The 9,900-nt window shown below is 61.7% G+C and overlaps 2 protein-coding genes across 5 annotated transcripts in view; one reads left to right on the top strand and one right to left on the bottom strand.

Moving 5' to 3' along the window:
* The window catches only part of AP1B1 (adaptor-related protein complex 1 beta 1 subunit), a 26,225-nt gene extending 18,571 nt beyond the window's left edge, over positions 1 to 7,654 (top strand). Inside the window, exons 13-23 of one of the 4 annotated variants that reach the window (XM_014938903.1) lie at positions 324 to 525; positions 1,435 to 1,455; positions 1,756 to 1,785; positions 1,877 to 2,032; positions 2,552 to 2,697; positions 3,238 to 3,367; positions 4,004 to 4,088; positions 4,480 to 4,566; positions 5,235 to 5,389; positions 5,913 to 5,921; positions 6,577 to 7,654. In XM_014938903.1, coding sequence (XP_014794389.1) covers positions 324 to 525; positions 1,435 to 1,455; positions 1,756 to 1,785; positions 1,877 to 2,032; positions 2,552 to 2,697; positions 3,238 to 3,367; positions 4,004 to 4,088; positions 4,480 to 4,566; positions 5,235 to 5,389; positions 5,913 to 5,921; positions 6,577 to 6,651 — 1,096 coding nt within the window. In that variant the 3' untranslated portion in view covers positions 6,652 to 7,654. The remainder of the gene's footprint in view (positions 1 to 323; positions 526 to 1,434; positions 1,456 to 1,755; positions 1,786 to 1,876; positions 2,033 to 2,551; positions 2,698 to 3,237; positions 3,368 to 4,003; positions 4,089 to 4,479; positions 4,567 to 5,234; positions 5,390 to 5,912; positions 5,922 to 6,576) is intronic. The other 3 variants (XM_014938977.1, XM_014939058.1, XM_014939137.1) reach the window with 3 other exon arrangements.
* Positions 7,655 to 8,721: 1,067 nt separating this feature from the next.
* Positions 8,722 to 9,900, bottom strand: part of GAS2L1 (growth arrest specific 2 like 1) — an 8,176-nt gene continuing 6,997 nt past the window's right edge. The window contains exon 2 of the mRNA XM_014966793.1: positions 8,722 to 9,899. Within this exon, the coding sequence (XP_014822279.1) occupies positions 9,352 to 9,899 (548 nt within the window). The 3' untranslated portion in view covers positions 8,722 to 9,351. The remainder of the gene's footprint in view (position 9,900) is intronic.

The following is a 9,900-nucleotide window of genomic DNA, read 5'->3' as shown; positions in this document are numbered from 1 at the left end:
ATTGAGGTGCCCAAAACTGGACACAACACTCGAGGTGTGGCCTCCCCAGTGCTGAGTACAGGGGCACAATCACCTCCCTACTTCTGCTGGTCACACTATTTTTCAACAGTATGGATTCAACACTGCCCTTAAAGGCTGAAGGGGTGATCTCAGACCCAAATGGAAGGGGATTCCCATGAGTTTTGGGAGCCGTGCTGGGATGGGGTGTCTCTTTGACCGCTTGCTGAAAGGCCCAGTTGGGTGAACTGGTGTCTCCAGTGCGACCTCTCAGCTCAGCTGGAGCTCCTCAGGATCTCATGTCTTTCCCTTGCCATTCCCTCCAGGAGCGAGAGCGCCGAGAGCCCGGATGCAGCCCCCTCAGGGGTGCAGGCAGCGGAGCAGCCGGCCGTCATCCCCACTCAGGGCGACCTGCTGGGTGACCTGCTGAACCTGGACCTGGGTCCCCCGGTGAGCGGGCCTCCCATCGCCACCTCCTCCGTGCAGATGGGCGCCGTGGACCTCCTCGGGGGTGGCTTGGACAGCCTGGTATGTCACAGCCCCCTGTGGTCCTTCCCCATCGTGCTGGGTTTGATGCTGGAGCTCCTGGGGATGGGATGGGCTTGTTGTCCAGAGTCCCCTGGGCTAGTCCTTTCCTTCTACGGCTGGTGAAGATGGAGGGGCACTGCACCCTAATTTATCTCGTCGTCGTTGGATGGCTGGAGCAGGGCAGTTAGTGCTCCTGAGTGCCTTTTTCTCTTGGTACATGAGGTCTGTGTAGACATCCCCACTGTCCATGCCGTGCTACAGGGGTGGCTGCTCTTCTTGGGTCCCCCTCTGACCCCCACAGCTGTGTGAAATGGGGATGTCCCCCAAGCTGCTGTGGGGCTGGGCTGAGACGTGCCAGCTCCTGGCCCGTGGGGTGCTTTGATGTGTGTCTCCTGTGCTGGGAGAGCTGGAGGTGACACCTTGTCCTCCTGGGAATGCAAACGGGGAAGCGGTTTGGCTGCAGGGAAAGAAGGGCTGGGAATGTCCCTGGTGGGGACCGCCTGCCCCACAGCCCCCTTCCCCCCAAAGGAAAAGCCTGGAGTTTTCTCCACTACTCATAAAATCCAGCAGATACTCCCTGAGGAGAAGCAGCGTCGCTGTCTCCTTGCCTGCTGCCTCTTCTGGTTTGTCATCCAGGTGCCACCCTGGCTCTTTGCTGTGTGTCCAGGGTTTGATAATGGGGCTGGCAACGAGTGTGGGGACGAGAGAACCCGGTGACACTGTGTCCCCTGGCCCCAGGGCAGCCACAGACAGACAGACAGACGGATGGGTGGGCAGCGTGGCGGGACTAACCACTCTTCCCTCCTCCCCTTCTCTTGTCTCTCTGGTTTTTGTCTCTCTCTCTCTCTCTCCTGGCTTCTCTCTGCATGTGGCTGGCTCTTCTCTCCGCCTCGCTGCTTCTGCTGGGAGATGGGGGACGAGTCGGAAGGGGTATGGACCAACCCTTTTCTTAACCCTCTAGTCCACGTGTGTAACCCCAGCGCCTGTGCCCACCCCCTGCTCCCCCCACACAGCCTCAGCCTTCCTTTTTGGTGCCCCGGTGACACCTGGCTTCCCTCTGGGGACAGCCAGGCCCCAGTTTGGGACCACTGGAGCATCCCTACGGGCTCTGGGCCCTCTCTAACCCACGCTGATGCTTTTAGAGAGCCCTTGATGGGGCTCTTTGTGGGCCCCCTGTGCCCTCGGTGCGCTGGCCTCTGTCCCTGCTGATGCCCCTTTCTTCTCTTGCAGCTGCGAAGTGATGTGGGAGGCAGCCCTGCTGTGAGTGTGCCCTCTGCATCCTCCTCTTCCTCCTCCTCTTCTCTCTGACCCCGTGATGCCCCCCATAACCCATTCCCTTGTCCCCCCACAGATGGGTGGTGGCGGCAGCGGCGGCGGCTTCACACCAGCACCCAGCACCACGATGCCAGCAAACATGGGGGCACCCCTGGGCAGTGGCTTGGGAGACCTCTTTGACCTCACCGGTGGGGTGGGGACCCTGTCAGGATCCTACGTGGCACCCAAAACGGTGAGTGGGACAGCTGACCCCCAGCCACCGGCTGCTGTGGCATTAAAGGGGGACAAAGAGCCTCCTGTGGCATTAAAGGGGGACAAAGAGCCTCCTGTGCCCGCTCCACACTGTGGGGTCTCCTCGGGGGGAGGTGGAAGACACTCTGCATCTTCCTAGCGTGGTAGCAAGATGGGGGAGGGTGGTGGCCTGCAGATGGAGAGGGCATTACGGTGCTTGCCCGGGTGCAGGACAGAGTGCCACGTTCCCCAAGGTGGCCCAGAGCCCTAGGCAGAGGGGAGAGCAGGGGTCTGGAAGTTCATGTCTCTTAATTTTGGGGGGTTCCCAGTGTGTGGGATGAGGTTTGGAGGACTCAGCCGCAGCGTCCCACAACCCTAGCTGGGGTGAAGGTGACTTTGTGATGGTAGCCATGAAATGCTTCTGGTTTACAAACACCCTGCGTGACTCTGCCGGGCTGGAGAGCACCGAAGAGTTCGATTTGGGTCCAAACCCCAAGGGTTCCTTGTCTCTTTAACCCAGGTCTGGCTCCCTGCCATGAAGGCCAAGGGGCTGGAGATCTCTGGCACCTTCAGCCGGCAGGTGGGCTCCATCTCCATGGACCTTGTGCTAACGAACAAGGCTCTGCAGGTCATGTCTGACTTTGCCATCCAGTTCAACCGCAACAGGTGAGGTCCCTCCTGGGGCTGTGTTGGTGAAGATGATGGGCAACACCTCCGAGCTCAGCCCTGGAGTGGTTGTGGGAGGAAGGGCTGGGAACAGCCTCACGTGATGACCCTTCTCTCTCTGATGGCCGTGGTGGTGATGATCATCAAACCAAAGCCTCTAAGAAGTTGACTGAAGAGGCTGTTCCTCTGGCGTCTGACCCTCTTATTTGTCCTCCTGGTGAACCCATCCCTCTTTTTCCCCTCAAAGGGAAACAAGGGGTGACCCTGAGGAAATAGTGCAGGAGCATTAAACATGGGTGTAGGAGGAAGGGGTGAGATTTTTGGGGCTGTTATTGCCCCAGGGTGGGCAGGGCAGGAGCCAGCCTGGTCCTGGACTATGTTGGGGCAGGCAGGTGACCTGGGGTGTTGCTGGGGCTGGGATGGAGGAAGGTAGGGAGTCCCCTGGTTGGCCTGGAACAGGTGGGTAGTGCCTTCTGCCATCATCTGCTGACCCCAACGCTTGACCCCCTGCCCTGTTTGGATGTCACCCCCCACCCCCAGCTTTGGCCTGGCCCCAGCAGCTCCTCTCCAGGTCCACGCGCCTCTCGCCCCCAACCAGTCCGTGGAGATCTCCCTTCCACTGAACACCGTCGGCTCCGTCATGAAGATGGACCCCTTGAACAACCTCCAGGTGGGGAGCGGCTGGGGGTCTCCCCCACTTCCTGGGGAGCTGGGGATGGGGCAGGGGCTGCCCCAGGGCAAGAGGGAGCTGGAGGGGGGGGGGACAGCAGGAGCTGGGAGAGAAGAAACGCTCCGCTCCTCGTCTGCTCTGCTGTCGGAGCTCAGTCTGGCTCTGCTCTGGCATCCAGCTTCTCACAGACTGTCTCCTCTGCGGAGGAAGGCTGGGGGGGGGGGGGACAGCAGGAACTGGGAGAGAAGAAACGCTCAGCTCCTCGTCTGCTCTGCTGTCAGAGCTCAGTCTGGTTCTGCTCTGACATCCAGCTTCTCACAGACTGTCTCCTCTGCGGAGGAAGATCCTCGCTGACAGCATCTGAGCTGTGGCTGAGCATCTGCTCGTGGTGTCCCAGCCTGGGGGGACACGCTGGAGCTGTAGATTCCAGGGGGGAGCTGGGAGGGAGGGCTAAGGGGGTGCAGCTCCCCAATTTCCCCTACACGCCTGGGACCACGCTGGGCTCTCCAACTCCATTCTGGCAGCTGATGGATGACACCAGGCTCAAGAGGGATGGGATGGGATACTTGCTTTGGGAACCACTTGCCTGCTGTAGATCAGAGGAGGTGTTGACATCCCCGTGTCCTTCTGCCCTAGGTCGCTGTGAAAAACAACATCGACGTCTTCTACTTCAGCACCCTGTACCCGCTGCACATCCTCTTCGTGGAGGACGGGAAGATGGGTGAGTTGGAGCCTGGGGGTCTGAAGGTGCCATCCCGGCCCCTCAAATCTCTCAAATCTTCCTGCCACACTGTGGCCACCTGAGATGGCCTGAGCCACCTTCTCTAACTCCTCGCTGCCAGAGAAAGCTTCGTTCGTTGCTTATTTTGCCTTCTCTGGCACTCACCGGCCTCTTCCCTGAGCTGGTGTAGCTCCCAAACCTCCTCAAAGTGGGCAGCTCTCCTCTGGCTGGGTGGGACTGGTCTTGGGAAGCTGCTGGGGGGGATAGCAGCGTGGCGGGGTGAGATCCCCTCAGCCACTGGTGACGTGGCAGCGTGGCCCCTGTGTTGTACCCCCTTTGGGGAATGGCTGATGTAGCTCCATCACCGTGTGGGTTTTGTTCCTCGCTGCAGAGCGGCAGATGTTCCTGGCCACTTGGAAGGACATTCCCAACGAGAACGAAGCCCAGTTCCAGATCAAAGACTGTTCTCTCAACGCAGGTGAGTCCAAACCCTTCAGAAGGACCCTGCTCAGCTCCCGGCTGGCTGCTGGTGACCAGCCCATCCCAGTTATCCCAGCCCAGGCTGCAGGGAGGCGGGGGCTCCTTCGCCCAGTGCCCACCACACATCTCCAGGAAGGAGCTGCTGCTTCGCTGGTTGCCAAACCTTGGCAGCCTCTGAGATGCTGTGCCCGATGGGGATGTCCCTGCCTCTGGGGACATGTGCTGTGCCCACCCTGGCACCAGTCTTGGTGCAGAGAAGCTGAACTGGTTCATGGAGCCCTGACAGTGCCCGGCCTGTCCTGGGCAGGAGCTGGGGCCAGGCTCCCTGCTGTCTTCTCTCTCCCCTGGCTCCTCCTTGGGGAGATCTGCTGCCAAGAGGGACGTGCAAACCCGGGGTTGGGGACAGCCAAGTCCTTTCAGTCCCGCTGGCAGCAGTGAGCTGAGCTTTGTGGAGCCAAACGGGGCGGCTCTGAGGGTGAATCAAGCCCTGGGCTGTTGCCTGCCCTCCCTGGGGAGCCCGGTCTAATAGAGCCCTTCTCCTCCCTGCGTGGGGATGGGGGTTTTGGATGTGCTGCACCAGGCAGAGGGGGAGATAGGATCAGGAGGAGATGCAAAGGGATGTTCAGCCCTTCTCCTGCCCCCAGCAGCTTCTCTCCTCCCACGCAGATGCCGTTAGCAGCAAGCTCCAAGGCAGCAACATCTTCACCATTGCCAAGAGGAACGTGGAGGGGCAGGACATGCTCTACCAGTCCCTGAAGCTCACCAACGGCATCTGGGTGCTGGCAGAGCTCAGGATCCAGCCCAGCAATCCCAGTTTCACGGTACGCCCCTTCCCCTGCCTGCCTGCCAGCCGAGACTGCTGCCCACCCTGCTGCCCACCCTGCCTCCCCCACTCTCTGCTCAGAGCTCGGGTCAGGCTGTGGTGGCAGGACACCCCCCTGGCTGCTGTCGGTGCCAGTCCTGGTGTCCCCCTCACAGAGGGAGGGTGAGACATGGTCTGTGCTGGCCAGTCCCTGCTGGGATGCACTGGGAGGGCACCGTGGTGGCAGCTAAAGGCAGCAGAGATGTCCCAGCCCCCCAACACTTCTCCCTTAAAATAAAAACCCTCTTCCTGGGGCAGGGCTGGCTCTGCCTGTGGTGCTGCCAGCAGCCTCAGGGCAGAGCTCTGTCCCCGTATCGACCACCGGCCATCCCCCTATCCCGCTTTTCCCCCCCGGCCCCTTCCCCTCTTTCCTGGCCGCCTGTTTTCTTTGGGTTGGGATGAGCTGTGTGGCCTTGTCTCACCTCTCTGTCTGTCTCCCCACCTGCTGCTGCCTGCCCTCGCCGGCCTGCCCGCTGTTGCAGGATTTGGAGGTTAGCAGACTGGTTTTTACCCCCGCCTTTGGGCTGTCTCTGGCTGCTGCCTGGTTATCTCCCTGACTGTTTTACCCCCCAGCCCCCCATCTCCCCTCTCGGTGCCTCTCCCTCCCGGTGGAGCTGGTGCCGGGAGCGGAGCTTTCTTGGAGGTGAAGGTTTCAGAGGGTCAGGGTGTTCCCACCACCCTCCTGGCTTCGCTTGGGCTGAGCAGAGCTGCAAATCCTTATCCTGGAGGATTCCCTGCTCATTCCCCCCTGGGCCGAGGAGTTAATTGAGCTGAGAGTCGTTGAATATTTTAATCTTTGAGCAAATAACCCCAGGGGGGCTGGGAGAGGAAGGTGCCTTGGGGGGAACTGTTCACCCTCGAGCTCCAGGCAGCGAATCAAACCCCAAGAGATGCAGCGTGTGTGTGCCTCTGCCTGCCCCGCTCTGCTGCCTGTGCTGCATGTGGCTGTCTCTGCTCCTCAACCGGGCGGGGGGAGCACCGGGGAGGGGGTTTAGAAGGTCCTGAGCCCCCCCCTAATATGAAATAAGGACCTGGGAAGGAGTTGGGGGGGATGCTGCAGCATGTGGGGCTTGGTGCTTTGGGGGCTGGTGGCTCACCCCTGTGGGGTGAGGTGCCATCACCCCCTCTCCTCCTCTGTCCCCACAGTTGTCCCTGAAATGCCGAGCGCCCGAGGTGTCCCAGTACGTCTACCAAGCCTACGAAACCATCCTGAAGAACTAAGGTGCTGCTGCAGCCCCTCCTCCTCCTCCTCCTCCTCCTCCTCTTCCTCTCCTCTCTTTCCTGCCCGAGGAAGCGGGGCAGGATCTGTGCATGTCTCCTCTCCTTCCTCCCGAGGAACCGGCCCCTGGGAATCTCCCTCCAGCCCCCCCAAAAAATGGAGCTGGTGCTCCCACCGGGGCTGGGGCGAGGGGAGGGGGACAGGGGTGTCCTGGCCAGTCCCCCTAGAAACCCCTGTGTGAGTGATGCGGTGTCCTCCTCCCTCATGTTGCCCCGTCAAGAGCCCTGGGTCACCCTCTGGCTGCTTTTTCTTATTGGGGGAGAGGGGGGGCTGTTCTCCTCCTTTCCCCCCTGCAAAAATCATCCCATTCCCACTGGGGTCTCGTGTCTGCCCATGGTGGTGTTTGGGGAAGAGTTGGGCATTCCTTGGGTCAGGAATAGCACCCTGGGGCTCACTCTGGAGCCTTTTTGGGGCCCCAAGTGCTGGGGGGACCCCCCCACCCCGGGGCTCAGGGCTCTGTGCACCCCTGGGAGCAAGTGAGAAATGGATTCGGCTTCTTCCCTGGTTTTGTCCCCCTCGTTGGGGGGAGCTGTGGGTGCCCCCCTCCCCTGCCCTTTGGTTGGAAAGGGACCAGAAGGGGCTCCAACATCTCAACTTTGAGGTGCAGTTAAAAAAAAAGGGCTTTTCCAGCCCCCGGGGTGGAGCTGGGAGGGCTCTGAGCATCCATTCCTGCCCCACTGCCCAGCCCCACGGCTCCCTCCCCTCCCCGCTGTCACCCACGGGTGCCGGAGGGGACGTGCTGCCTTCCCCTGCGGTGACACTACTCCTTCCCCTCCCCTCCCACCCCCCCAAATAAAGCCATGGGTCCCCCCGAACTAGAAGCGTTCAGTGCAGGAAATACCTAATATATAAAATATAAATATATTGTATGTTCACTTTGTTTTAAGCCAAGGTTGAATAAAGGTGACATCTGCCCTCGGAGCCCCTCCTGGGGACAGAACCCCCCCCCTTTGGTGACAGGAGCGTGTCCCTGGGATCCCAAGGGAAGCAGGATGCCGTGAGCTTCCTCGGAGCAGTGCCCTGCCCTCCCGGGGAGGAGATAAGCCCTTTCCCAGGGTTGGTGGCCGTGGCCTCTGGCTCAGCAAGTCCTGAGGCAGCAAATTGCCTGGTTCTGGGCGTGTGGCCAGGGGCCATGGGGCTGGGTGGCCCCTGGGGGCAGGATGGTCCCCAGGGAGGTCAAGCCACAGCTCTCAGTCCTGGGTTCTCCTCCTGCCTGGTGCCAGAACCTCTCCTGGCTCCACCAAGACCTATGGTAGCCCCAGACTGGTGCATGGTGCCCATTGCCAGGGGGATGGAGGGCCCCTGAGCCCCCTCCTGGGGTTGGGGACAAGTGCAGGGTCCCCAGGAGGTGCAGCTGGTCCCAGTGGGGTGACAACCCTGGCCCCAGTGCTGCTTTGGGGACATCCTGGGCTCCAGCACTGCCCCAGGACCCCCCATGGGACACCAGCCCCACTCCCAGGGGAGGCAACTGGGGACCATAGTGGCCACCCCGCTTTGGGAAGCCTAGAGACACGGGGGAATGGTGGCCACCAGCAGGTCTAGACCCCATGGTGACCCACAACCTGCCCAGCCCTGGGGCAGCAGCAACCCATGGCCATGTCCCCATGGTGAGCAGCTCTTGGCCATGGGGCACTTCTGGCTGCAGGCAGCCCCAAGGGCTTCGGGGACATGGAGGGGTCCCAGATGCAGCCAAGGGACTGATCCTCACCCCAGTTCTTCAACCCTCCCTGTCCCCCTCCAATCATCCTCCCTTGGGCTTGAGGTGGGGGGTCTCATGTCCCTCCTCCTTGCCACCAGCTCCCCCTTGGTAGGTCCCAACCCCCCCCAGAGGGTCTTGCACCCCAAGATGGACAACTGGACGCAGTAGATTCAGCTCCCTTGGTCTTTACTGGCTTGGGGGGGGACATGTGGGGCTGGAGGGGTGGGGACTGTGGTGGCCTGGGCCAGGGGGGTGCCCACACACAGCCCTGTCCCCACCTTATGGACATCAACATGCTACGAACACGGCTGTGGCCTGTTGGGGGTCTGTTGGGTGCTGGACAGGAACAAGCGCCCCCCCCAAAAAAATGCAGATAGTGACAACAAGCTGTGTGTCCCCAAGTCATCTCGGATGTGGAAAGATAAAGAAGAAGGAGAAGGCCAAGAGGGGAAGGCAACAAGAGAAGAAGTCCAAGAGGACACAGAAGACAAAAGGAGGAGGACAAAGAGAAGGCCACGAAGAGGAGAAGATGACAAGAGAAGGAGAAGGCCAAGAAAAGAGGATGATGAGAGGAAGGAGGAAAGAAGACGAGACAGATGAGAAGAGCTGAGCCACTTGCTCTCCAGCCCCTGTTCCCAGGGCCACCACCATGGTCATCCCACGGCCACCCCCCATAGAGCTGCTCCCCATGGGACTGGGACGGGTCCAGGTCCCTTTGGCCCAGCTGGGGGGCAGGTCCCAACCCCAGTGGCCAACAGTCACCGAGCGAAGGAGTCCCAGCTCCCTGGCCACCCCGCGTCCACGGCCATCACCTGCTCAGGGCTTCTCCATGCAGGTACCATCACCAGCAGCAGCTCCATGATGTCCGCGGGGGTGGTGGGGTAGGGTGCTGGGGGGGCTTCTCCCCCTCCTGCTGCCACCCATGGCCACCAAACTGGGCGCCTCATGGCCACGCGTCCTCATCCAGCCCGTCGTGCTCCCGCGGGATCCTGCTGGGCTCCAGGAAGGAGGGGAAGACGCTCTGCAGAGCCCCCCAGGGCTTGTGCTCCCCAGCTTTGGGGCGGGGGGTGGCCGCCCCACAGCCCCGTGGGGTGGGGATCCTGGAGGGCTTCTTGTGGGGCTGGGTGTCCAGCCGGGGTTTGGCCCGGAGGCGGGGGGACAGCGCGGGGAGGGAAGGCACGGCTTTGGGGACCCCCACGGCAAGGGGGGGCTCCGTCGCCTCCCCCAGCTCGTCCTCCCCCGGCGCCCAGTCGGTGTCGGATTCGGGGCCCCCCCGGGGCTCCCGGTTTTCCCAGGAAGCCGGGAAGCAGCAGCTTTCGTCGGAGGAGCTGGAGAGGACCGGCCGGCGCCCCACATCCCCCCCACATTCGGGGGTGGCCGGCGGGGGGGGGCCATTATTATTCCCGTTATTCCCGCTCCGCCGGCCGTCCTGCTTGGCGAAGACGCTGAGGGAGGAAGAGGAAGAGCTGGAGGAGCAATAAGCCGAGTCGGC

Source organism: Calidris pugnax, unplaced genomic scaffold (genome assembly GCF_001431845.1).
Source record: "Calidris pugnax isolate Ruff unplaced genomic scaffold, ASM143184v1 scaffold7, whole genome shotgun sequence".
NCBI classification, from domain to species: Eukaryota; Metazoa; Chordata; class Aves; order Charadriiformes; family Scolopacidae; genus Calidris; species Calidris pugnax.
Note: the sequence above shows the minus strand (reverse complement) of the source record. Positions and strands in the feature narration are given on the sequence as shown.